Genomic DNA, 27,361 nt, shown 5'->3' on the forward strand with positions numbered 1-27,361 from the left:
AACAACATCAGGCTAAATGGAGATTCGAACTCAAGAGCATGTGATTGCAAATCAGCCTTGTTGTGTCCAGTATATTCTTTCTTGTTACATGTTCATCTTATACCACTAGAGGGCGTTCAAGTGTCTGTAGGTGATTGAGTTAAATTGTAAGAGAAAGGAAGAGTAGACGAGAGAAGACAAGTAAAAGACATGTTTCCAAGTTCCTCTGCTTTGGTGTCAAATTACTTATAGTCTACGCACGACACAACAAGCCTCTCTATCCCCTCTGCTACACATCAACTGTTGAGTTATTTTGAATTGAAAGGGGTGAGTATTAGCTTTGGTCAGCTTTGGGACAAAGTTCAAGCAGCTGTAATTCAGTCATCTTTTGACATATCAAGGTGAAATTGTGCATTGTACTTCAGAATGATGTCATCCTGTTTAACTAAATAGATAATTTAGAACTATGACATGCCCAATGGCTGTGGCTGTATTTGAACCTATGACCTTGCACTTCTCAGCTCATTGAGCTATTCTCAGTGTTGGGAAACACTGCGGTCAGTTACTATATGAAAAAAAGTAATCAGTTTCTCCTGTGGCAAGCACTGTTAGATTTGGCCAAAGTTTAAACAGCTGTAATTCAATCATATTTTGACATACCAAGGTGAAATCATTTATGGTACTTCAAAGTGATGTCATCTTGACCCTTACTAGGTTTTAAAAACCATCAGTCAAAATTATATTTTATTTATTGACACAAAGATATTGAGGCAATGTGGACATTTACATAAATACACTTCTTTCAGCCATTTTGCATTGCATTCCTTTTGACCCTATAGGAAGACATGTATTCTACACATGTATACCAAGTCAGATGATTGGACTTACGGATCAAGAGGAGAACAGTTTTGTAGGTTTACCCAAAGGTTCACTGAACAGCTAAATCTATCATGGGGGACCTTATGGGTCCTTGAGGCTTTTTTGTTCCCCATAAGAAATAAGGCATGTATTCAAATTTACAGTAATTTTGGAGAAATGGGGTGCAGGGGAAATCACGTAGACTTTGGGCGTGGCTTATGGGCATATGTAGGCCATTAGCGTTTCCGCTGTTTTCACGTGTTTGTTGTGCATTACTGTCAATGTGATAACGTCATTGGCCGGGTTTCAGTGCAATTAGCCTACCACACCTGACAGTGTGGTAGGCTATTTATATTAATTTGGTGCATGTCAATAACCATTTATAGGCCAATTATGGGAGTTACTTGGGTGGGACAAGACGCTCGCACACGTGCACTTAATTTTCTAGTAAGTTGTGATTTATAAAGGAAAACCGGAGCAGAATGTGCATGCTCTGTTTTATAAATCTGAATATTTTGTGCGCACGCACTTTCTGTGTTTCATTCGAACGCAACGTTTTCACATGAATTCTACGCGCAGTTGTATAAATGAGCCCACAGGACTTTCCTGGACAGCTACAAATGTTTGCTTCAACCACCCAAGTTGTAACTAACCTGGTTCAAACGCTACAACCAGCAAATTAAGATAATGGGGAATGCTGGAGGAGGAGGGTTGGAGCAAAAACGTATAGGAAGATAGCTCTTGAGGAACCGGGCAGGTAAGCCAATTATAGGCTGTTTATCAATCAGCATTTCTTTTCCGTTCTTGTGTTCTGATGAACTTGTTTGATGTCATGTTTCAAGGTCAAGTATAGTTCCAATACCGAAGAACACAATTAAGTTCTTAGCGTTCTTCAGATTGATAAACGGCCATAGACAGTAAAAAAAGTTTGTTCTGTAACCGCAGAGTTAGCGTCAATGGTGTCCTCAAGCGAATGTCTCCTTTCTAAAGTATTTTGCACATACACAGCTTGATTTGCAGGAAAGCCTTCCTCGATTCCACATGGTCGACGGCAGCGTGTTTTCACGGCATGGGGAAGTGTCACTGGGGGGGGGAGGAGGCAGGTGTGTTTTCATTAGGGGTGCAACAATTCAACAAGCCCACGGTTCGGTTCGGTTTTATGGGTCACGGTTTCGGTTCGGTTTTGTTTAGCACATTAGGGGGAAGAAAAAAACATTACCATTTTAGTGCTCTCTCTGTATTTTCTGTATATCAGGCGTAGATGCCCCATCATGTTAGATGTATTACCGTTAGCACAAGGCTGCTAACTTTTCAAAAAACCTTGGAGTGAGATTTGGTGGGGCCAACCCAAATTTTGCTGCGTTCTAACCCCCGTCTAACCCCTTTCACGGGTGTTCGCGCGTCTATGTTGCTTCACACCGTGTGCCTGCGCCTCATCCATTATTACTGTTTACAACGTTAGCATGACTGCATGATTGGCGTTGCCTTCTCAGTTTGAGAAATACAAGGTGTGGCGTAAGAGTGTGTGAACTGGTTGAAATACGTGTGTCTCACAGCCAATGCGTGAGAGTTGGCAGCCCTGAGCCGAGTGCACCAGCTGGGCGTAAAAAAGTTGGTCTTAACTCCTACGTCGGTCTTAGTTACGTCCGACTTTGTGATTTGAATTTACACCGAGTGCACCAAGCTTGACAGGCCACGGGCAACACATTTAAGAGCCTATCCAAAGCGCACTTAGCTAGCCTATCTCCCTTCAAAACAAGCCATGGATTTACAATAACAATCAGCTTGGAAATCGATCACCAATAAAATTAACAGTGGATTTGTGCGATCACGGACAACTTTTTCTCGCCTTAATGTCCTTTCCATATGTTGCCTATAAACAAGACGCGCTGCATGTGCGATCAAACTGTTGTACATTATAATTACCATGGATATTAGTCCGATTTTCCAACTTACGCCTGCTCCCCACTAGGCGTAAAATGTACACCCAGGTGCAGCACATAAAGGGCTTAAGTCTAACTGGTGCACTAGTCGTAACTTTAAGTTAGTCGTAACTTTCAGTTCTACGTCGGACGTAGCGTTACACCCAGGCGTACGCCCAGCTGGTGCACTCGGCTCCTGGTTAGCATACTTTACAGGTGCCTGGCAGCTTCGCATGATTTGCCTCTCTCCAGCAGTGTTGCCATCTCCTCAGTAAGGAAAGTAGCAGTGCTGCGCGAGGCTATAGTGAGACTGTTAGGTTGTGTTTTCTCGTAGATCCGAAAAACCGCGGTTTACATGTAAAAACCGAACCGTGGTTTGTGTGTTGAACAATTCAATTTTTTCTGTTCGGTTTTGCACCCTTGGGGAATGGGGAAGTGTCGCTGGGTGGGGGGAGGAGGCAGGTGTGTTCTCACGGCATGGGGAAGTGTCGCTCGGTGGGGGGAGGAGGCGGAGCTCGGGTCTGAGACATAAACAAATAGGCATGCGACATACATCAGATTAAACGCTTACACAACTGTCTGACATCAGATAGATTCATAGCATTCCAGAATTTGAATTCGGTTTGTACAAACCGGTAGAATTCTCCGGACAGAAAGGTCTGGTGAGCTGTGGCTGCTGCCTCCTCCCCTCTCTGACAGGACCGGAGAGATGGAGAGATAGAGATGGAGGAAAATTTGAGGATGGACGTAATGGAATGTAATCTTAAGCTTCGGTCCAGATAGTCAAACCGTGGCATGTCTGTGTTAGGTTTCCGAGTAATTATTCTCACCTGGTCTACTGTCTGCCACTCTCTGGAGCTCCAAGGGCATGGCCTGAAGATGCTCCTCCACGTCTCTAGGGGGCGTGCTGTGGACGGACCAGGACCCTGACCTGGGTTTGGGGCTGAGGCTAGGGGAGGAGACTAGGAGCGAGGCTGGGGGGATAGCGATTGGGATGGGGGGAGAAAAGGGCGGAAGAGTGGGAGTGGGAAAGCTCTAGATGGGACGAAACAGAGAAAGAAAAACAGATTATAGAGTTTTATTTCTATTTGGAGGATAACCCCTTGAGATGCAGCATCTCGTTTTCGAGGGGGTCCTCAAGACACAAGACAAAGACAAATACATGCACATTCAAACTCGCTCAAGTTCCCCCACCCCCAGACCTCACCCACCCCACCGACTCCCTATTGAATACATATCGTATTATTGAGAGGCATATATATACATATATACATACATATATATGCACACATATACACAAACCTTCACCCATACACACGTACGGTATTTATTCATAAATAAAAAAAGAAAGAAAAAAGAAAGAAAAGTCCAGTCAAACATGAGCAAATTTACAGCAACAATTTGCTTGTAAGTGATTATAAAGGGATATTTTAAAGGAGTGCAAAGAGGTGATAGATCTTAGAGAGTAGTAGTAGTAGAATAGTAGGCTATTCCAGTCTGAAGGGGCTTTAAATTTAAAGGTACGCCTGCCACTCTCTTTTGAGATGTTTGGTACAGTAAAGAAGGGGTATTCGGTGTGTCTCAGTCTGTAGATAGGTCTATATGGAATTAAATATTCCTTCAGGTAAGGAGGATAGTCAGAGTAGATACATTTGAATATAATCTGGTACCAGTGAAACTGGCTTTTGGTGATAATAAATTCAGTGTGTTATACATAATACAATGGTGAAGGGGTATTCGGTGTGTCTCAGTCTGTAGATAGGTCTATATGGAATTAAATATTCCTTCAGGTAAGGAGGATAGTCAGAGTAGATACATTTGAATATAATCTGGTACCAGTGAAACTGGCTTTTGGTGATAATAAATTCAGTGTGTTATACATAATACAATGGTGAGTAGTGAACGGACATCTCAACACAAATCTGCACATACTATTGAAAACAACATTTAGTGCTTTTAGATTGGATTCTGATGTGTTTTGATAGACAACATCTACATAGTCTAATATAGGAAATATTAGCTGTGTCACAATTCTTAACCTAATCAGTTGAGTGAAACAGTTAATAGAACGATACAATATTCGTAAATTACAATTTATTTTATTGACTACTGAATGAATGTGACGCCTAAAGGAGAGTTGTGAGTCAAGTACAAGGCCCAAATATTTGAGTTCATCAACTTTAACTAGCGGAGTATCATCTAAGAATTTAAGTAAGAGATTGTTGTCTTGATTCAGTGTAGCTGATCTGGTGGGAAACAGCATACTATATGATTTTTTCTTATTGAGTAGTAGGTGGTTGGAATGGAACCAAAGTTGGATGGCATTAAAGTTAGATTGCAGTGTGGATTGAATCCTAGAAATCGACGCGTTAGATGCATAGATCACTGTGTCATCTGCATATAGATGAATAAGACAGTCTGAGCATATTTGAGGAAGATCATTGATAAATATAGAAAATAAAAGAGGCCCTAAGGAAGAGCCTTGAGGGACACCTTTTTCCATTATTAAGGATTCTGATAGATAACCCTGAAAAGAGACACGCTGACGTCTAGAATGGAGATAAGAGTTAAACCAAAGAAGAGATTGTTTAGAGAGGCCTATCGCATGTAGTTTGTCAAGAAGCATATAATGATCAACCATATCGAAGGCCTTAGTGAGATCTATAAATATTGCACCAGTTGACATGTTATTGCCTAAGGAGGATGAAACATCATTGGTAAATTTTAGAAGAGCAGTAGTTGTAGAAAACTTAGGTCTGAAACCAGATTGATTAGGTGACAGAATGGAGAAATCATTAATATATTTAAATAGTTGATTAAATATTTATTTTTCAAACACTTTTGCTATACTACTTATGATGGAAATGGGTCTGTAGTTGTTAAGGTCAAGTGCATCGCCACCCTTGTGTATTGGTGTTACTCTGGCAGACTTCCACATTGATGGAACCACACAGGTGGATAACGATAAGTTAAATAAATCCGATAAAGGAAATGCCAGTACATGAGAGGCGAGCTTGATAAACTTGATCTCCAGACCATCAGGATCAGTACCATTACCTGCCTTTAGATCAGAGATTGCCAGTTGGAAGTCAATAGGATTCATTGTAGCGAATGAGAAGGAGCTGCTTAACTCATCTATCGGATTAAAGTAAGAGAGGTTGAACGATTGTGAACTACAAATAATGGAGAAGTGTTGGTTAAAAGCATTGGCAACCGCAGAAGGATCACTAATAATGTCATTGTGAACTTTGACTTTTGTGGCAATGCTTTTAGTCGATTTGTTGAGTAAAGAATTGAGACTTTTCCAGAACTTCTTAGGACTTCTGAAGTTATTAGACAGATAATTTTTATAATAGTTCGATTTAGCGTTTCTTGTTTTAGTTTTACACATATTTCTTAATTGTTTATATACAGCCCAGTCTGTTGAGTCCTTTGACAGGCGGTACTTTTCCCATGCCTTATCTCTTTGTTTAAAAAGATGTATTAGATCAGCATCAATCCAAGGTAAGTGTCTGCCCTTAACCCTTACTGATATCCAAGGGGCATGTTTGTCAATAACTTTAGAGATAACAGAGAAAGAAAAACTGATTACCAAGAGATATTATGATTTTCAGTAGATGCATAACTTGGATATCAAAAAGTAGTCTTCCCTGCAAAGTATTTTAAATTCTCACTTCCTCCTTCTCTTCTTCTTCCTCCTCTTCCTCCCTGTCCCCAAGCATCTCCACTACCAGGGACGGGAACACCCCCACCCGTCCATCCAGCTCCCCCTCCCAAAAACCATCATCCACCTCCCCCTGGCCCCAGCCCTGGGCACGCCTCCTCAGCCTGATCACTGCCCCCTCTGGGAACGACAGCTCCTCCCCACTCTGGGCCTGGTAGTCATACAGGGCCCGCACTAGACCTGGAAACACACACCCACCCAATATGACACACACACATCTACAGTTTCTAATACCAAATATAAAGATGTTGTGGTAGTACTGACCTGCTGCCTGTGGGAGGTACTGTGGGCCTTTATGGGAGTGCTCAGAGGAGGAACCAGAACTGTCAAATGACCAATCCAATGAGTGCCCGACAGTGCCCTCACCTGGAGACCAATGGAATTGCAGGTACCTCTCAGGCACATAGCCCACTTGTCCAGACGCATTACACACCTACACAGGAACACACACACACACACACACACACACACACATAGGACAAGAAGGAGGAGAAACAAGCTGATTAGCAAATAGTGTTTATTATTGTGTCTCAATCAGTATGTGTGAGATGGAACACCATATTTAGCTGCGAAAAAACAGGAAACCGACAGTTTATGCTACACAGAGACAGGAAGTGGGGAGACCACAGCAGTTACTGCGAAGAAGACTGATGTAGTGGAGATGTGACATCTGAATGCATCAATACTAACCACTTGACCTGGTCTACAAACCCCATTCCAAAAGGGAGGGATCAGATGGCTGAGCGGTTAAGGAATCGGGCTGTTAATCAGAAGGTTGCCGGTTAGTGCCAAATGACGTTGTGTCCTTGGGAAAGGCACTTCAACCTACTTTCCTCGGGGGGAATGTCCCTGTACTTACTGTAGGTCGCTCTGGATAAGAGCGTCTGCTAAATGACTAAATGTAAAAAGTTGGGACGCTGTGTAAAATGAAAATATAAACAGAATGCAATGATTTGATTGATCTCATAAACTCATGTCATTCACAATAGATAATTGAAAACATATCAAATGTTTAAACTTAGGAACTGTACAATTTTAAGGAAAAAATAAGGTAATTTGGAATTTGATGGCTGCAACAAGTCTCTAAAAAGTTGGGATTTTAATATCTCATCATTTACAGTACAAAATATCTTTAAATAATTCTGAGAATCTTGAGAAATCTCTATGTCAGGGACAAGAGAGAAAATAAATACTGCATTCCTATGATCTTCAGGCACTGCATAAAAAACTGGCATGATTCTGAAATGGAAATCATTGCATGGGATCAGAAACACCTCCAGAACTCATTGTCTGTAAACACAGTTTGCCATGCCATCCACAAATACAGGTTAAAGCTCTATCATGCAAAGAAGAAGCCGGGGTCAGATGGCAGTTAAGAACTGGCTATTAATCAGAAGGTTGCCGGTTCCACTCTTGGCCGTGCCAAAATGACGTTGTGTCCTTGGGCAAGGCACTTCACCCTACTTGCCTTGGGGGAATGTCCCTGTACTTACTGTAAGTCGCTCTGGACAAGAGCATCTGCTAAATGACTAAATGTAAATGTAAGCCATGTTGTATTGTTATGTTCTGAAGTTTAAGCATTCCATGAACAGTTGAAATAACGGAACTAAAAGCTAAAAGCCACTTCACACCTGGGCAGATCTCAGGACGACGCCCAGGTGGGGAGTAACTGACCAATGAGAGAGGTCCCCCCTGTTCTTTGGAGTATAAAACCCCCGCTTGTTCGTAGGATTAAACTGAGGTGAACGCGTCACTCTCTAACCTATTCCTCTCAACCTGCAAATTCACTGAGCGCCCGGAACTTTGACGAGAGATTCCACTTTCTATTCGTTGGACATAACGAACCATTAACTCCTTTCTTCAAACCGACAAAAGTAACTGCGATTTGCAATATTTCTTACTTGTGACATATTGGCATGTTGTGATTTAATTGTTGATGTTTGATTGTATTTTACAACTGATTTAACCTAACCATCGTTAGGTCAGTTGCCATTGATCGTCCATTGTTACTATAAAGGCCTACCTCTCCCTGTCTCCCACTCTCTCTCTCCCTCCCCCCTTCACACGCGCTCTACACAGCCATTGTGTAGCTCGCTCTCATTAGAATCTAGCCACTGTAATACTCAAGCCAAACTAACCCATAACTTATCTGGTATTTGTTCATTATAATTACATTTTCCGAAATAAATCATTGTGTATAATATTCGCATATCTCTCATGTTATCTGATCTTCCCTACTTTCATAGAATACACTACTTAAGATTAGACTGATTATTACGAAGGCTATTATTCAATAAGGTTAAACAAGGTTTCCTCTGTCCCTTTAACAAATAAGAGGTGGTGCCCCCAAGAACTACATACTTTATTACAAATTAAGTATTGCTAATCTTAAACGCGCAAACCCCGCTACACTACACATGGCCTTGTCCTAACCTTTTTGAGACGTGTTGCTGCCATCAAATAAAAGATTACCGTATATTATCCTTAAAATTTTACATTTCATCAGTTTAAACATTTGATATGTTTTCTATGTTTTATAGTGAATAACATATGGGTTTATGAGATTTGCAAATCATTGTATTCTGTTTTTGTATTTAATTTTTCCCAACATCCCAACTTTTTTGGAATTTTTTGGAAGAGGAATGTTCCCTCTATTTTAGAAGTGGTTATAGAGTGGTGCTCTGTAGGTATGCTGTTGGTAGTGTATATCTTGTTGATTAGATAGCAGTTAGGTAGCAGTGGATACTAATACTTTTAGATTCCTCAGTAAGGAGCTATGGATCTCCTCATCTCTATCTGGAAAGCATGGTGATTTGTAAATTCACTATAATTTATATGTAGGGATTGTTTCATGACCAAGAATGAGGTCATTTGTAGATGAAAGGGGGGACAGCTAAATAAACAAAAGGGGCAGCTCCTTCCACCGCCTCTCATCATTCTCTATCTTTAGCCCTCCTCCCCTCCTCCTGGTTTGCGCTCCTTTTCCTCTCACCTTCAGCCAGTCCTCCACATCCCCATCCTCGATCACCTGAAGCTCCTCCCCTTCGGTGATCGACAGCTCATCGGATTGGCTGGCCTGCAGGATATAATGGGAGACCAGGCAATTACACTTCAATTCCTTCAACATTACATGCCTGCCTCTCTGCAGAGGTAGTCATGTGGCGGGTCAGACAGAATGGTAGGTGTATGTATGCAGGTGTGGTCTTCACCTGATAGCTGTAGAGGACAATGCAGAGGAGAGGGTATCCACATGGTCCTGAACCAGATGGTGAGTCTACAAAAGTGTCACTGTTGTCATCATAATCCTCAAAGTCTGTGAACTCAAACTCCTCCTCCTGAGGAAGTAGGAATAGAGACAACTCTGAGGCTCTGAGGCAATTTCACACAGGAGGGGCATATTGTCATAGGCTAAAATCTCCTCTTCTCCTTTCCTATGGTGAAGGACAGGAGAATAGCAGAAAGAGGCCTCTCTGCCAGAATTGAGATCCACCCTAGCAGCAAATTCGAAGACTTGCACACAGGTTACATACCAGGTTGGAAATGTCACCGTTGGACATGCGAGCTTCACTCAGCCTCCTCTCTCTCTCCAGCTGCTCCTCCGCCTGGCTCATGGCACTGGTCAGCCACGGCTCCACATCCACCCCCGCCCCCTCCAGCAATGCCAGACAGGACTCTGCCTTCACATGGCTCACCTAGGGACATTTTTTCTTTATATTTATTTGGAGATAAATACTGTCCATCATAAAAAAGCTACCTGAAATTGCCATACATTATTATTCAAATATACTGTATATATTATAAAAATCTGTAATGGATTATTAGTTGGGTGTGCTTTGCCTTCGGCAAGGGCACAACCTTTGTTCTCTCACATATCTTCTTCTTATTATTTTCCCACCCCTAAGGATCAGTCAATATTTGGACTACATAGAAAACGGCGGTGTCAAAATGTTCGTCTTGGTCTCGATTGCGGTGCTTCTACTGGGATTTACGTTCCGTTGCACGGTTTAGGCTGAACTTAAGTTTTTGTGGCGAAAAGTGAAGCTAACGGTGGCTAATTTGCTAGCCACAGTCACTGACGCTACTTACGTCACTACGTCACTAACGTCACGAAAACACGCGTGACTACCTGTAGCAGAACATTCGTTTCGCATCTGTTAACTTGGGGGATAGCTAGGCTAACTATAGCTTTACTGCAAGGCAGCTGCAGAAACGCCACAAGCAAAGAGGCCAGGGTGATAACTATTTACTCATTTTACTTTGTGATGTGAAACACAATTGTGAAAACACGCTTGACTACCTGTAGCAGAACATTCGTTTCGCATCTGTTAACTTGGGGGATAGCTAGGCTAACTATAGCTTTACTGCAAGGCAGCTGCAGAAACGCCAAGCAAAGAGGCCAGGGTGATAACTATTTACTCATTTTACTTTGTGATGTGAAACACAATTGTGAAATGTAATGTACAATATTAGCTGATATTATTAAGGAAGTAGGCCCACATCTACTTTCGTAAACGGTAGTCTACTATTTCACTGAAGCATTAGCATGACATTAGCCTCTGTTGCCCGGGCAACACATACTACAGTGGTCTATGATGCATCTGTTTTCAATCGTTAAAATAAACATTCCTCACAAATACATTTTCGTTGTAGGATTTATTATGACATTACATTACAAGTAAATGATTTGTTGGTGAAATTATCATTACCTGTGGTTTCAAACCAGTGTTGCTCACTGCAACGCTGTAGCCTACGCGAGACACACTACAAAAACATCTACACAGCTGTTTAGGAAGTCAAACGGCGACAGAACATGTTCGGCACTCCCCTTACTTAAATCAAAAGTCTTTCAATAGGTGAAACTATCTGACTACCAACCTGAACTTCATTGCCACAGCCTAAACTTTGTCAATCTGTTAATGAAAATAATTAATTTCAGCCTAAACCGTACAACGGAACGTTAAATCGAATTCAAGCAACGCAATCGGTACCAAGACGAACACAGCAGTAGTCTAGTACTGTACTGTAGTAGTACAATTTACTACGAGAAGTGAGAAGAAATGAGAAGACATCTATTTCATTCTACACTTCTCTCGTATTTTGAGTGGTATATGAGCAGCAAAAAAAATTTGCTTTTAAATCTATGTAATCTTTATAAATAATAAGTATGCATTTTTATATAAAATATACAGAAATATTAGTTGTAAAAATGTCATTAAAAAACGGACCCCCCTGTGCAACCGACGCAAGCAAGCACACCCTACAATTTCACCAGAAATTGTACCCTCTAGTTTTTTGTTGTTGTTGCAGAAAACTAATAAAGCTGCAAAGTTGTTGCAGAAAACTAATCACTGTTCTGAGCTGCAGAGGGTGAGCTATGACTCACCCTGCTAGCAACATTTGCATGAGTCTCTCTTTGCCTATCCCTTCCACCACGCTCTCTCTTTCTCTCAGGCGCAGGACTTCTCTTCACAGAAACCCCCACCCCACACACCCACACACTGACTCATGCATTCCATGAAGAAAGCCTGGTTTGTCATCAGGTCCTTGTGAAGAGGAGGAAGGTGTAGGAGGCTTCACTTTGGAATAAATGCATCTAATAAAGTGAGTAACAGGTTTGGTGAACCACAGGTTGCATATTTGATTCCAACTGACCTTGGCCTTTCGGACGGCTTCTTGGACTTCCAGAAGCTTCTGCTCCACACTGGCCCCTGTGTCTCCAGACAGCAGCTTAACACGCTGCTCGAGAGTCTGCACCGCCTGAAACACACACGCACACAACACCCTGAAAATCAAAACTATGCTTGCTGTGACCGTCCCATGACCTCTGTGCCTACCCTCTCTCCTTGGGTGATGACCTTGTAGTCTTTCGCAGCCTTGGAGGACCACTTCCTGGCCTCTTTCTCCAGACAACTCTCTCCCTCTGGGTTGGTGCTCTGCTGCAGGACACACACCTTGGACGTGGAGGGAGATATCATTAATACAGGCTGGATTTATATTTTTCGTTACAGTTTAGTTACTTATGCCAGGACAGTGTGTTATGTATATTTATATCTGTACAGCTATGAGGTGTATTTGTTTTGTCTCACCTTATCATGTGGGGAGAGCTGGAATATGAAGTCTGTGATCTTGGTAAAAGCAGGAGCCTCCTGTAGAAAGAGCTGCAGGCTCCTTTCTCTGCTTACCTGGTAGACCAAAGAAGCACTCACTGAAGTTCAAATGTGGTAAAAAACAACCAGTCTGTCTCTGACATCCATCACTTATCCAGGTTTTCACTAGCACTAAGGTGAGGAATATTTCAGGTCTGGGGATCACAGAAGGCCTGTAATGAAATATTCCAGAATGTATGGGGATCACAGAGGGCCTTTTATGGAATATTCTAGAATGTCTGGAGATCAGAGAGCAAAGATATATCCATAGATATATATATCTATGTCAGAGAGGGCCTGTTGTGGAATATTCCAGAATGTCTCAAGTTCAATAGGGGCTACTATGGAACATTCTAGAACGCCTGGAGCTCACACAAGAAAAACTGGAAAGACACAGAAAGTCAAACGTGTTTACACTGCACAATGATAAAAAACATTTGCATCTCACTAAACCATCCTTTTGGGTACAAGCTCTGCATACCGCAATAACTAATAATCACAAGGTGATTTCTGGAGTCTAATACCTGGGCGGCGTGCTCCCACACCCTGCTGAAGGCTGCCTGAGAGGAGAGACACGCCTCTACCTCCGTAGAACACAGCAGACTGAAGAGGCCTCTCAACTGCTCGTACAGCTCCCCATCCAGCCTCTGGGAGACACACAAACATCACAGATACACACGCCAATATATATACACAGAGAAATACACACAAGCATACGTGCACACCAGGCGTGTAGCCAGTAATGGGCCAGGGCGGCAATGGCCCGCCCACATTACTCACCGGCCCGCCCAGGCATGTTTGATGAAAATATATTTTTAGCTTATTTTTATTATTCAAATGTATTAAGAAAATATATTAATATAAACCTGATTTATTGTTGACTGGTGTGTGTGTTTAATTTGTTTTCAGAATAAAATTGATCTGTTGAAGCAAGTTGTAGGAAGCCTCCGGAACGTAATTGGTTGCTATGGTTGCTAGGGGTTCCGAAAGGAAGATTCTCTGGGCGGCCGAGAATAAAGAGTAAAAATAGGCCCTGGACTTTGATCCAGACCGGCCCACCAGAACCGGCCCCCGTATACGCCACCACAGCTAACTTGTTAATGCATGCACATTCTGTGTTTGATGTGATGCTAGTTCGGGAGTTCGATAGTGAATGCATGAATTTTTTGGCCTTTATTTACATTTACATGTAGTTATTTAGCACACACTCTTATCCAGAGCGACTTACAGTAAGTACAGGGACATTCTCCCCGAGGCAAGTAGGGTGAAGTGCCTTGCCCAGGGACACAACGTCATTTTACCCAGCCGGGAATTGAACCAGCAACCTTCGGATTACTAACCCAATTCCCTAACCGCTCAGCCACCTGACTCCCTATTTGAGCGCAAAATAGTTTTTGAGCTTTGTGTAAAATAAACACACACCGTTTTTCAATTGTTAAAACCTTGTCTAGTGAAGGTCTTTTTGTCTCTTAATTTTTCAGCCCCACCCTTATGTTTATTAGCCTGGTTTTCCATCGTTATTCTTCTCCCGGTGCTCCCGATGGCCAGTCCGCTACTGCGGGGCTGTGTCCGTGGTGGTGGATTTTCAAGTCATATTATTTTAAATTCTCGTGCTGTCAGGGGGTGTTGCAGCATTCTCAACACCCATAGTTCCCGTGGCCATGGGAATTCCCTCTCCACTGAAATCCAAAACTCAGCCAGTGTCTTGGCTGAGAACGCTGCCTTTAACGTTTGGTCGCTTGACAGTTCAACTAATGCGTCCTCCTGGCTTTTTTATTTGCATGCATCAATTTAACTACTATTTTTAACTTGTTATAATTTTGGCTAAAATATGCTATTTCTAATCGTTTTAAAATGTTCCTTGATTTCTGGAAATCATCTTGCGGCAACCCCCCCGAGATCATCTCGCGACACACTTTGGGAACCACTGCAATACACGACCAGCAACCCCCCCCCCCCCCCTTATAGTCTGTCAAATTAGTTCTAGGGGAGTCAGGTGGCTGAGCGGTTAGGGAATTGGGCTAGGAATCCGAAGGTTGCCAGTTCGATTCCCGGCCGTGCCAAATGAAGTTGTGTCCTTGGGCAAGGCGCTTCACTCTACTTGCCTCGGGGGGAATGTCCCTGTACTTACTGTAAGTCGTTCTGGATAAGAGCGTCTGGTAAATGTAGTTATTGGTGTTTGTTGGCATACAAAGTTAGTCTTCTCTTATTAGCCTAGTACATCTGATTAGAGCTAGCAACAATGAATTGCAGATTAAGGGGTCCCCTATCGTCCAGATAGCTCTCAACGCTCGGCAGGAATTGCAGGTCCACTCACTAAAAACAAACTTGACCCTCTCACTGGCAGTGGCGGCTGGGAAGCCGCCGCAGCCCCCACGAGGCGGGGGGGCCCCAAGGGCGCTCATTGAGAGCCCCAAGTTTCAACTACGTGGTAAAGGAATCCCGTAATGTAGGCAACGTAACAGATCTTCATCCACTTCCATGGGCTAAATGGTCTCAAAATCCCTAAATCTGGCAACAATGGCTTTTGCGTATCTTACGTGCACTACTACACCATTATGCCTCTTGAACCGAATATAAAAAAAATGCTAATCATTACGTTTTGCTAGATGACGGTAGAGACATAGCCTAAGTAAAAGAAAATATGCAAGCGGTTCTCAAAAGCACAGCAATAAACTGTTGTCTGAACAAGGTAGAGCAAAACACCCAAAGATTACACACTTAATTAGACCAGCCAGAGAGGAAGCTATCATCAGCATCTCCACAGACGAAACACACAGACGCCACCACTGAAAAGTGATTGGCCACCACTGGTGCCACCCCTACCATGCGATCGGCTATTTGCTGACAGTCTTGTCCATATGTACTGGACAATGAAAACACTCTCAAATATGAGGGGTGGGAGTTCAGGCTGAGCGGCATGTTCAACAACCACACTGGAGAAGACTGAGAGAAGACGCTGATGATACTAACGTTGCATCTATCGGTAGCATGGATGTTATGTGACTGAAATCACAAAACGTGATTGGTGTGGTGTCACAGAAACAAGCAGTTAATCAGGAAGCTCCGATGAGAAAATGAATGCAAAACAAATCCCAGATGACCCAAATTCACCCTACACTAAAGGTATTTTCCATATTATGTGTGCTGGGAGAAATTTGTAAGGATATAAACATTCAGAAACTAAACATGAGCTAGAAATTAGTAGTACGTTATTCAACACCATGCAGCCCCTTTACTTTCGGTGTATGGAATACAGTTCGTTTTCCAAAAATAGCCTGACGTAAACTAAGTCTCTACAGACTGTAGCTTGCTTTGCTACAGTAGCATGCTAGCTAGCAAGCATTTTATTTTTAAGATGTTAAATACCCATGCCATTTGTCTTTAAGTGTTTCACATGATAATTGGTTTGTATAGTAGTTAACATCAGTAACAAAATTTGTATTGTTCTTCTGCTAAGCTTAGGATAAGTGGAAATCATGATCCTGGCTGACTTCAGTCAAAGCTGAGATCTATACTGACTCCATATTGTTTAGACATTTAGGCTACGTCAATTAAATTGAATGCAAATCCATAAATACTTGTCAGTATACAATACAAAAGAAAAAATACTCTGAATTCTAGGGCTGACGTGAGGTGAACATAATATTATTATTGAGCAATGTGAACTTTCTTCTTCAGGGTCTGACTCTGAGGCTCAGTCAGGGTTATAGGGAGAGAACAGCCAGGCAAAATGAAACGTTCCAAAAATATAGTTTGTTCCTTCTGAAGAAACAAAGAAATTACATTTTAATTATACCTCCATTTACTGTTCTAAAGATATTATATCTAAATGCACACTCAGGTATAAGAGTTTACAATCAAATTTGTGTTAAGAAACATTTATTTGGTACAAATGTGCCATATGTATTTAAATAAAACAATAATACAAAATGTGGGGGTTTAAAGTTATGGGTCGACAGGGGAGTCAGGGAAGTCAGGTGGCTGAGCGGTTATAGAATCGGGCAAGTAATCAGAAGGTCACTGGTTCGATTCCCGGCCGTGCAAAATGACGTTGTGTCCTTGGGCAAGGCACTTCACCCTACTTGCCTCAGGGGGAATGTCCCTGTACTTACTGTAATTCGATCTGGATAAGAGTGTCTGCTAAATGTAAATGTCGAACTTCAACTTTAGAAAATCACACTTTCCAATGCCCTATTACAGAATATATATTGTTTATGTTTGTTATTACTCTAGGAATCTATAAATAATGGTAACATTACTGAATAAAGGGTTCTAAATGTATGAGTAAGCCTACAAATAATACATCTGTCATTTCAAGTTTGCAGTTAGAATGTTTCTGGTGTGTATGACTTGTAGACTTTACGGAATCCATTGAAAAAACTGTAGACTTATTTCTAGATTGTATTTCTAGATTGATATTATAAATACATTAGAATAAATCATCAAGTATCAATCATGGTAGGCTCAAAATCCTACCATGAAGAAAAAGAACAATGGTTCCCAGTTGCCCCTGCCCGGAAGCGTGTCACCGGGAGCCAGGCCCGGGGGTGGGGCTCGATGGCGAGCGCCTGGTGGCCGGGCCTTTTCCCATGGGGCCCGGCCGGGCACAGCCCGAAGAGACATTGTGGGACCCCCTTCCAGTGGGCTCACCATCTGCAGGAGGGGTCATGGTGGTCGGGTGCAGTGTGAGACGGGCGGCGGCCGAAGGCGGGGGCCTTGGCGGTCCGATCCTCGGCTGCAGAAGCTAGCTCTAGGGACGTGGAACGTCACCTCGCTGGCGGGAAAGGAGCCTGAGCTGGTGCGCGAGGTAGATATAGTCGACCTCGCCTCAACGCACAGCATCGGCTCCAGAACCAGTCTCCTTGAGAGGGGCTGGACTCTCTTCCACTCTGGAGTTGCCCTCGGTGAGAGGCGTCGAGCTGGGGTGGGAATACTTGTTTCCCCTCGGTTCGGCGCCTGTACATTGGGGTTCACCCCGGTGGACGAGAGGGTAGCCTCCCTCCGCCTTCGGGTGGGGGGACGGGTCCTCACTGTTGTTTGTGCTTACGCACCAAACGGCAGCGCAGAGTACCCACCCTTTTTGGAGTCTCTGGGGGGGGTTCCCCGATCTGAACCCGAGCTGTGTTTTGTTGTTGGACTTCTGTGCTAGACACGGCTTGTCCATAACGAACACCATGTACAAGCATAAGGGTGTCCATATGTGCACTTGGCACCAGGACACCCGAGGTCTCAGTTCGATGATAGACTTTGTAGTCGTGTCGTCGGATCTGAGGCCGAATGTCTTGGACACTCGGGTGAGGAGAGGGGCGGAGCTGTCAACTGATCACCACCTGGTGGTGAGTTGGCTACGATGGTGGGGGAAGACGCCGGTCAGGCCTGGCAGGCCCAAACGTAATGTGAGGGTCTGCTGGGAACGGCTGGCAGAATCCCCTGTCAGAAGGAGTTTCAACTCCCACCTCCGGGAGAGCTTCGATCATGTCTCGGGTGGGCCCGGGGACATTGAGTCCGAATGGGCCATGTTCCGGGCCTCCATTGTTGAGGCGGCTGACCGGAGCTGCGGACACAAGGCGGTCGGTGCATGTCACGGCGGCAACCCTCGCACCCGGTGGTGGACGCCGGAGGTGAGGGATGCTGTCAAGCTGAAGAAGGAGGCCTATCGGACTTTATTGGCTGGTAGGACTCCAGAGGCAGCTGATGTGTACCGGAAGGCCAAGCAGAAGGCAGCTTTGGCGGTCACGGAGGCAAAAACCCGGGCGTGGCGTGGAGTTCGGCGTGGCCATGGAGGATGACACCCGAACGGTTTCGAAAAGGTTCTGGACCACCATCCGGCGACTCAGGAGGGGGAAGCAGTGCTTCCCCCCAGGAGGGTGTGCTCCAACTTTAGGGGGATCACACTCCTCAGCCTCCCTGGGAAAGTCTATTCAGGGGTCCTGGAGAGGAGGGTCCGTCGGATTCTGTTCATAACTTATATGAACAGAATTTCTAGGTGGACCAAGAGCGTTGAGGGGGTCCGGTTTGGTGACCTCAGGATTGGGTCGCTGCTTTTGCAGATGATGTGGTCCGTTGGCTTCATCGGGCCGTGACCTTCAGCTCCCACTGGAGCGGTTCGCAAACGAATGCGAAGCGGCTGGGATGGGAATCAGCACCTCCAAATCTGAGGCCATGGTTATCGACCGGAAAAGGGTGGAGTGCAATCTCTGGGTCGGGGAGGATATCTTGTCCCAAGCGGAGGAGTTCAAGTATCTCTGGGTCTTGTTCACGAGTGAGGGAAGGATGGAGCGCGAGATCGACAGGCGGATCGGTACGGCGTCCGCAGGGATGCGGGCTCTGCATCGGTCCGTCGTGGTGAAGAAGGAGCTGAGTCGAAAGGCGAAGCTCTTTATTTACCAGTCGATCTACATTCCTACCCTCACCTATGGTCACGAACTGTGGGTAGTGACCGAAAGAACGAGATCGCGAATACAAGCGGCCAAAATGAGTTTTCTCCGCAGGGTGTCCGGGCTCTCCCTTAGAGATAGGGTGAGAAGCTCGGTCATCCGGGAGGGGCTCAGAGTAGAACCGCTGCTCCTCCGCGTCAAGAGGGGCCAGTTGAGGTGGCTCAGGCATCTGATAAGGATGCCTCCTGGACGCCTCCCTGGTGAGGTGTTCTGGGCACGTCCCACTGGGAAGAGGCCCCGGGGAAGACCCAGGACACGCTGGAGGGACTATGTCTCTCGGCTGGCCTGGGAACGCCTCGAGGTCCCCCAGGAAGAGCTGGTGGAAGTGGCCGGGGAGAGGGAAGTCTGGGCCTCCCTGCTTAGGTTGCTGCCCCCGCGACCCGACCCGACCCAACCCCCGGAAAAGCGGCAGATGATGGATGGATGGATAGAATAAATCATAATTTGCCATAGGGAAATCCCATATGCGGGATGCTCGATTTAGATTAAGGATGTGACCATTTACTAATAACTACACACAGGAGGAAAATGTTCATATAATTTATTGAGATATAACACGCAGTGTTTCATTACCTACAACAGACAGGGTAGATAAACATTTTTTAACTCGAGTCGCGATACATGATTGATGGCCACCCTGCTCTGGGGTTGTGCCCCTGCCTGGCCACCCTGTTCAAAATGTTCTAGACACGCCCCTGACAACCGCAGCAGCAGGTAGCTAGCAGCACCATGTCTTCACCAGCAACCAATATCTTACTTATTGTCAAGAATGAATGTTTTCCTTTTCCTCTATTGATTGTGTTATTTCAGTGGCGGTGCTGAACTATCAGAAGGCTATAGCGCTGTCTTTGGTTTTTAACAATGACGAATAAGCTGCTGTTGTGCTGACGCAATTGTGCTTTTGTTATTTTTAAACTTTATTTCTCTCTCACATTGCTGAAAATATGCTATAGTTAAAGGTCGACAGCAATCAGTCTATTGGCAGTGGTATAAGTAGATGTAGATATATTTTGAATGGATTTAGGGGAGGGGCCTCGAGCTCCGACTCTGCGGGGAGGCCTCTGCAAAGTCCCAGCCGCCACTGCTCACTGGACATATTGTATAATAAAAAAAAATATTGAATGCAATTGGTTGCCTTGTATATTCTGTTCTATTTACCAAACTCCTTGTCTTAAATTGAGCAGTTGCTGGTGTGATTGCTATCTAGATTAGATTCAACTTGCATCAAGTACTACAAATATAATGTTAACTTAGTCAATTGTAAGTAGGCTGATGAATAAAAACACGTGTTTAACAAGTCCCAATTCAGGGCTCGATATTAAGGCTTGTCCGCTTGTCCAGGACAGGATTTTTTTGTAGGGCAAGTGGAAGAGAAATGTACTTGTCCCGCTGGACAAGTTAAAGATCCTGTAAAGTGGAATTGAAAACGAGTTTTAAGTTCACCACACCACAGAATGTGTTATTAACTACCCATCCAAATTCGAATGGAAAAAAAACACAGACAAGTTTGTTAAATTAGGCTTTGAAATCGTGAGAAAATCATCAGTCTTCTCTGCTTGAGACTGGGGGGGGTGTCGCCTGAAGGAGCTGAAGCTCCGCCCCTCGCTGCCTACCTACGACCCAGATAATGGACGCTACGTCAAGCCGAACAAAACCTTTAGAATTTATTTGTTCAATGAGTGAAACATACAGATGCATATAAATGAAATGTTCCCCTGAGCTGTAACAGTAAAATTGACACCAGAGACAGCAGACAGTGAGCTCTCCAAGTAGGCTACTTCTAGCACATTAGCTACCATTTCACCAAAATACCATCATTCTACAACGAGTAGCCTAATATCAAGTTAGCGGTTAGCACTAACTCATAGCAGAGATACCTCTGGAAAAGTTATCTAGTATAATTATAACAAGCACACAGAACTGAGTGATGAACTGCTGGCGGCGGTGCGACCGGAGGAGGAACGTCCGGGAGAGCGATGCTCAGTACGGCTCCTGCAAGAGAAGCCGTGTGTCCACGAACCCCATCTGTCTCTGGTCCATGTTAAAAGTATCCGCCGTGAAATGGTCACTGTAGAGGCGGCTGTTTATCCGAAGCTTTCCATCAGCGTGGCTCTTCACAAAATCAATCCACCTATTTTTCCTTTCCTCATCAATAGGGAAATTAAATAGTGTTGCAGCTGAAGTTTTTGCATTCAGGGAAGATGCAGTTGCGGGTGGAGGGAGACTTCCTGAAGCTGGCTAGCTAGCTGATGTAGGCTACAATAACAGTACAGCAGGAGGAGTCATTCAGTGATCTGATGTAGATGGGTCGAAATGACGTAGATGGGTAACTTTTTTAGCCTGGCTCTGCCCTCCTACGTACTTCCGCTCAATTTGGATTTTGCTTCTGTACTAGGTCTGGGATTTCAATGCATCAGTCGGTTTTCAGAAACAATTTTTTTGTAGGTCCAATCAGCGAACAGAGGGAGTGGCTGAGAACGATGACGTTGATGTTGTGCATTATTTTGAGTTGTAGTTCAGTAATGGCGGCGGAGAAAGATGCGAGCGAAGCTATTCTGCGGTTGTGGCAACGCAGCCGAATATCCATAAGTTAAAGCCGGAGCAAGAACAATCCTTGCTGAGTTTTGTTGGTGATCATGATGTTGTTGACCTCCTCCCCACGGGGTTCGGGAAAAGTTTGATTTTCCAGCTATGGCAGCTAGCTCCGTGGTGAAGGAGTTGGCTAAGGCGAACGCTACGCGAACGTTATGGCAGATCAGAGTGGCTCTGGGCAGATCCAATAGTTTTAAACTTCAACAGAGTACCCGCCTTCAAGGAAGTTAACGCTTGTCAATGGAGCGATCCCAGACCCTCTGTACAAATGAAATGTACGAGGGTCTGATTAGGACCAGGCTATAACTTTTTGGCCCCACCCATTAAAACCTGATCTGAAAATGCTTTCAGGAACTCATTTCACACGTATATAATGTACTGACAAGCAAATCATGGAATTTACTTTACAGGATCTTTAAACCTCAAACAAAATAAAATGCCATGTTACTTAACGTTATGTGCCACTCATTAGGCTACGTCTATTTAACCGATTTTAAAGTAGCTAGCTAGCTTTTTTCCTCTGTTTCGGTGAAATTGATACTTTCATCTCGGTGAATTCTGCAGCAAAAAGGTCGAGGAGGACTACCGTTTAGAGAGAAAGCGATTCCCCATTAATCTGTCGCATCAAAAGTTTTATTTGGGTCACAAAAGTCTTGAAATTTGAGTGAGAATGTGTCGCCCGCATAGTCTTAGGCGGCAGCCATGTCTTGGCCCCCGTTACACTGTTTTGACGTTAGCCTCAGTCAGACTCGGGTCACTCACTGGCAGTGAGTGTGTTCACAATGTTGTATTTCACCCCATTCTACACCAAAAACGTCAGGGAGGACTGCTTTTTGTAGATACGAGCTTGCTGAAAACTATAGGCCCACTCACTTTTGCACTGGCCCGCCTAAAATACAATTTCTGCCTACGCCCCTGGTGCACACACAAGGTCTGGTCAAGGTAGGGTTCTGGTTGTGTGGTTTTTTTTTATGGGTGAGTTCAATGTACGTGTGTGTGTGTGTGTGTGTGTTACCTGCATGATGCTAGGCAGCTCTACGGTGTAGTAGTATTGGTGATGAGAGTTGGTGGCTGCCAGAGAGAGATGGTACTCATTCCGTACCTCCATCAGTTTCTGGTCACACTCCCCCAGTCTGACACTCAGCTGGGGGGACAGAGGGAGAGAAGGAAGGAAGGAAGGAAGGAGAGGTAGAAGAGGGAAATTGGAGGAGTGGGGTTATGGTGAAGTAGGGATACAGAGAAGGACGGAAGGGGGGATGTAAGGGAGGATGGAAGGCTGTGTTAGAAGTGCTGGCCTGTTCTCACTTGCAGCCTAGGTCAGTTTACCTTTGGCCTGTATGAAGCCAGCCTACCAGCCTTCTATAGTCTACCTTGGTGCTTAACTTCTGCAGGCCTGTTCTGAAGTGGAAGATCCCATGCTCATTCCTCCGAGACCTGGAGAATGTCACACACACAGACAATACGTAACATGAACAGCTGTCAGACATGTTTCATACATCAACATGTATCCTGGCGTACAGCTGCCCTTTCCAGCCATAGCTATAAGATACTTAACAGACTATAATAAGAGGTGGTTAACTGGTTAGCAGGCTAACAGGCAGGCAGTCTATCAGGCCAAGAGCAGCCTCCCCACCTGGCCTGGGCATCAGCAGCCTTCTCCCTGGCTGTGTTAGCGATGTGGCTCAACTGGAAATACCTCTTCTTCAGTTTGTGGAGCTCCCTTAGAGCTCCCACCACCTCCCTCTGGACCCTCTGGAGCTGTTCCAGACCCTGCACACATACAAACACACACTCAACACACATGCAAGTACACACACAACAAACACACTTGCAACACTCACACACAACACACACACAGCACATGTAAGCACACACACACACACACACACACGACATATGCAAGCACACAAAATACACACATAACATACAGTACCAGTCAAAAGTTTGGACACATTTTCCCATTCAATTGGAAAATGTGTCCAAACTTTTGACTGGTACTGTATGCAAGCACGTACAACATACACACAACACAGGCAGAACCACATAACCACCACACACAGTACATGCAGGCACACACAACACCCACATACAAGCAAACAAATAAAATCACATTAATTTGCAAAAATTACACTGGGTAGGTCCAGTGAATGGTCCATTCGTGTTTTAATTTTGACTGACAGTTTACAAGTAGTCATAGTGATACCACAGTGCAGTCTGTGCTAACCCAGCTCACAACACCCACACAGCAGCGCCTGACACAACATAATCCTTGTCTGTCTTTCTATCTTGAGAAAGTGATGGGTGGTAAACATGTGACACATAAATAAAGTGTTTCCTTGAGAATAATTTACAGCACAACTGAGAGAGAGAAAGAGAAAATAAAGAAAGTTAATCTCTGGTTAGCATCTTTGTGGTTTGATGAGGGGAATCTCTGTGGGTGTCAAAAAGATTTACCTACTAAGGTAATCGGTGAATCAATTCTGCAAATCGCTATTATTGACTGTTTCAGTTCATTTCAACAAATGTATTTTATCTCTACATTCCTACAGACTCCATTGTATATTTCCCCAATGCGTGTCAGAATAAAGTGAGAAAATAATGGTTGGTGTGTGTGCCAATGTGTGTATTTGTGTGTGTGCCAGTGTCTTTGGGAGAGAGAGTGTGTGAGTGTGTGTCTATGTGTGTGTCAGTATACACCCGTGCGTGCCAGTGTCTCTGTGTGTCTCACCCTCTTGGCGCGAGGCTCTTTGGCGTTGCGAATGCTCTTCAAGGCGTCGGTTGACAGGGAGCGATACCCCTCAGCCGCATTCAGCCGAGACACTGCGGTCTGAGCTGTAGCGTCCACCAGTGACCTCCACACTGAGAACACACTCCTGGGGCACACACACATATTGTCCTTCTGAGGTGGGAGAGCACAGTCTACATGTAATACGTAAATGATTCAGTGGACTCTGCTGCTAACCCACCCAGAACTGAGTGAGTCTCCCTTGCCTCTCTGCCAGTCTCTCTTCTGGTACTGAAGTGCCAGCCTCTGAAGAGCCTGGAAGAGACACACAACACACCTCAACATATCCCTCAATATATATAAACGCATGGCCAACTCCTTCCCAATGAACACACAGATACCCCAACAACACACTGTACATGTAACACAGCTTACACCAGCAACACACTCTTTACCAACAACAGCAACAGATCAACTTCAACATACACTTCAGTACACAGAACTTACCTGTAAAACACACAACATACCTTAACCAACATCTACTTTACACACTATTCACCACACACTCACTTTACCAACACACACTCATCTCTCGAGACCAGCAGAAGACTGGTAGCTGTTTTGAGTAAAAGCAGTAGAGACTTTCATCATCAGCATACTAGTCTGAACACCAGCACCTAAGTGTCAACACATACACACACAAGCGCAAACAAACATACGCCTACTGTTTACTTCCTATTCAAAGTACACAAGAGCTACCTGTGTAACTGACCCCAGCAGGGTCAGAAACACACACAAACGCGCACACACACACACAAAGCTCTCTAGTCCCTGAAGCTCCTGGTTCACAAGGTCTTTGCTCCCCATCACCTGCTTGCTACATTCCATAGTCTTTCCCTAGGTCTTCCCCTCTCTATTCCCCTCTCTCTTCCCCCCTCTCTCTCCTTTGTATGAATTATTCCTCTTTCAATCTCTCTTGCACTCTCTGTTTGTTTCTCTCCTTCAGTATCTCACAATCTCTCATCTCCACAGTCCATCTCTCTCTCTGTCTCTGGTCTATTTTTTCCTGGGCGAAAGTGTGTGTGTGTGTGTGTGGGGTGGGGGGGGGCATTCTCTTCAAGGACAGCCATCTCCATCGTCCCTCCACTTCCTCACCTCTGGACACCAACACACCACTCAGGAACTGAAATAGTCACCAGAGGGTCAATATTTGGGCAAGCAACATTACAGTAAAGTGAGGGCTTCCAGGAAAGGTTCTGGAGTCGGGGAAGAGAGCTGCTCCAAATAGCCCAGTAGGAGAAGACACAAACACACATTGTTCACTATGTAATTACTCGAGGGGGGGGGGGGGCAGACGTGATGTTATGGTTAACACACACACACACATTACAGATCTCCCACCTGAGCATACTCTTTCTCTATGGCAGCCCGTTGTTTACTGAAGGACCTTAAGGGGGAACAAAAAATTGATATTAGCACACATTCAGTACACAGGAGGATACTGATCTCCTCTTCCGCTTTCTTCTAAGTTTCTAGATGGTGATAGGGGAACAGGGGAGATATGGTGCAGAGCGGGGAGGGTTGGGGAGGAGCAAGCATGAGATAGGGTGGGTGAAGATGAGTGAGGTATAGGGGGTAAAATTGCGGGAGGATGGGTGTGGTAAGGGGTGAGGGACTGGTAGAACATGGGTCAGGGGAGTTTCTAGACCATTCCCACTGGGGGGGGGGCAAGCTGAGGCCAGTTGTACTGTTAGAGGGGCCAGTTACATTAAACATTATTGTTGTCATAGTTTTCTTCACTGCATTGCAGGCATGGGCAAAAGACCACGTTTACAATTATTTAGACTCTATGTTTAGGGGGGCCACAAGGGGGTCCGGGTCCAAGCCTATTGTCAAAGGGGTACTGACAGAGGGGAGACAGGGGGAGATAAGGGGTGAGGGCAGGCTAAGGAGTCAGACCTAATGTCCTCCAGGAGCTCTCCTTCCTGCTGCTGCTTGGTGTGCAGACGACCCAGCTGCTCTGCAAACACTAGCTTCGCCTGCTGGGTCTCCTTCACCTGTACACCCACACAACACAAAAATAGACAGACAAATACCGTACATATCATCAAAAATACACGTGGTAAAAAATATTTGCATTACTCTCTACATTTAAATGCACTGCAATTTAGCATAAATCTGACTTCTGTTCCGTTGCTACACACATTGAGGCATGATCGACTGCAGATGTTTGTATTTTATTCACATTATGATTCGTCTTACACAACGTAATCGTTTTTTTAATCGACATTATTACTTCTGATTATTGTTACAAAGTTCCGCATTAACATTGGACAGGAGTCAGACTTCGGAACCTCTCTGGCTACTCTTTGCTGTTCACCTCGCTTTAGATTAGATTATAGATTATGATGTCTTCTTACCTTTCTCGGAGGTGGTTGCATTCTACTTCACCAAGCTAGTATACCTTTGACAACAGTTCGCCCAAACTTATTATTGTCCTTCATGCCGCTATTAACGTTTGCAGCAGCAAGGAGACAGTACCACTTCCCGTGTGTTTCTGACAGCGGGCGGTGAGAGCATAGATATAGTCTTTATATATATCTATGGGTACGAGAGCATCACTGACTGCTTCTACATTCAACGCACTGGCGCCACCTAGCGGACATGCCATGCCACTGACAACCGCGTAATAGAGGTTATGCGCAACATTCTTCTTATAGGCTTCACTATTCCCGGTGTTCTGCCGGTTTTCATACCTTGTTAGATTTTCCTAATGCAGGGCAAAAGCGAACTTTAACTTGATGGGCTTTGTAGGACCATTCGATGGCTAGAATATAATGTTATGACACCGGGAAAGCACAAATAAATTATAGTAGACCATACACAGGGTGAAAATATGACCCCTTGGGTCCTGTTCAAAAAGTTTAAAGATCGGAATTATCTGGATTTTGAAATCCCTTGTTTTGCTATATAGG

General features: G+C 44.5%; 1 protein-coding gene across 3 annotated transcripts; it reads right to left on the reverse strand.

Annotated features, from left to right (window-relative positions):
• Positions 1–26,946, reverse strand: LOC134032688 (F-BAR and double SH3 domains protein 1-like). 3 transcript variants are annotated; one of them, XM_062476710.1, is made up of 20 exons: positions 26,807–26,946; positions 26,346–26,443; positions 25,788–25,833; positions 24,628–24,701; positions 24,390–24,534; positions 23,295–23,431; positions 23,032–23,095; positions 22,677–22,805; positions 13,154–13,276; positions 12,570–12,665; positions 12,318–12,434; positions 12,136–12,240; positions 10,014–10,175; positions 9,693–9,818; positions 9,476–9,559; positions 6,748–6,916; positions 6,434–6,663; positions 3,590–3,794; positions 3,393–3,451; positions 1–3,280 (listed from the first exon to the last, which is right to left on the reverse strand). In XM_062476710.1, the coding sequence occupies exons 1-20, from the start codon at positions 26,825–26,827 to the stop codon at positions 3,230–3,232; spliced, it is 2,241 nt and encodes a 746-aa protein (XP_062332694.1). In that variant the 5' UTR covers positions 26,828–26,946; the 3' UTR covers positions 1–3,229. The 3 variants fall into 3 exon arrangements, 2 of the variants coding, with proteins under 2 accessions (XP_062332694.1, XP_062332695.1); XM_062476711.1 differs by lacking the exon at positions 26,807–26,946 and having other exon boundaries at positions 24,628–25,569; positions 26,346–26,424; XR_009932045.1 differs by lacking the exons at positions 1–3,280; positions 6,434–6,663.
• Between the last annotated feature and the right edge of the window lie 415 nt (positions 26,947–27,361).

Source organism: Osmerus eperlanus, chromosome 13 (genome assembly GCF_963692335.1).
Source record: "Osmerus eperlanus chromosome 13, fOsmEpe2.1, whole genome shotgun sequence".
NCBI lineage: Eukaryota > Metazoa > Chordata > Actinopteri > Osmeriformes > Osmeridae > Osmerus > Osmerus eperlanus.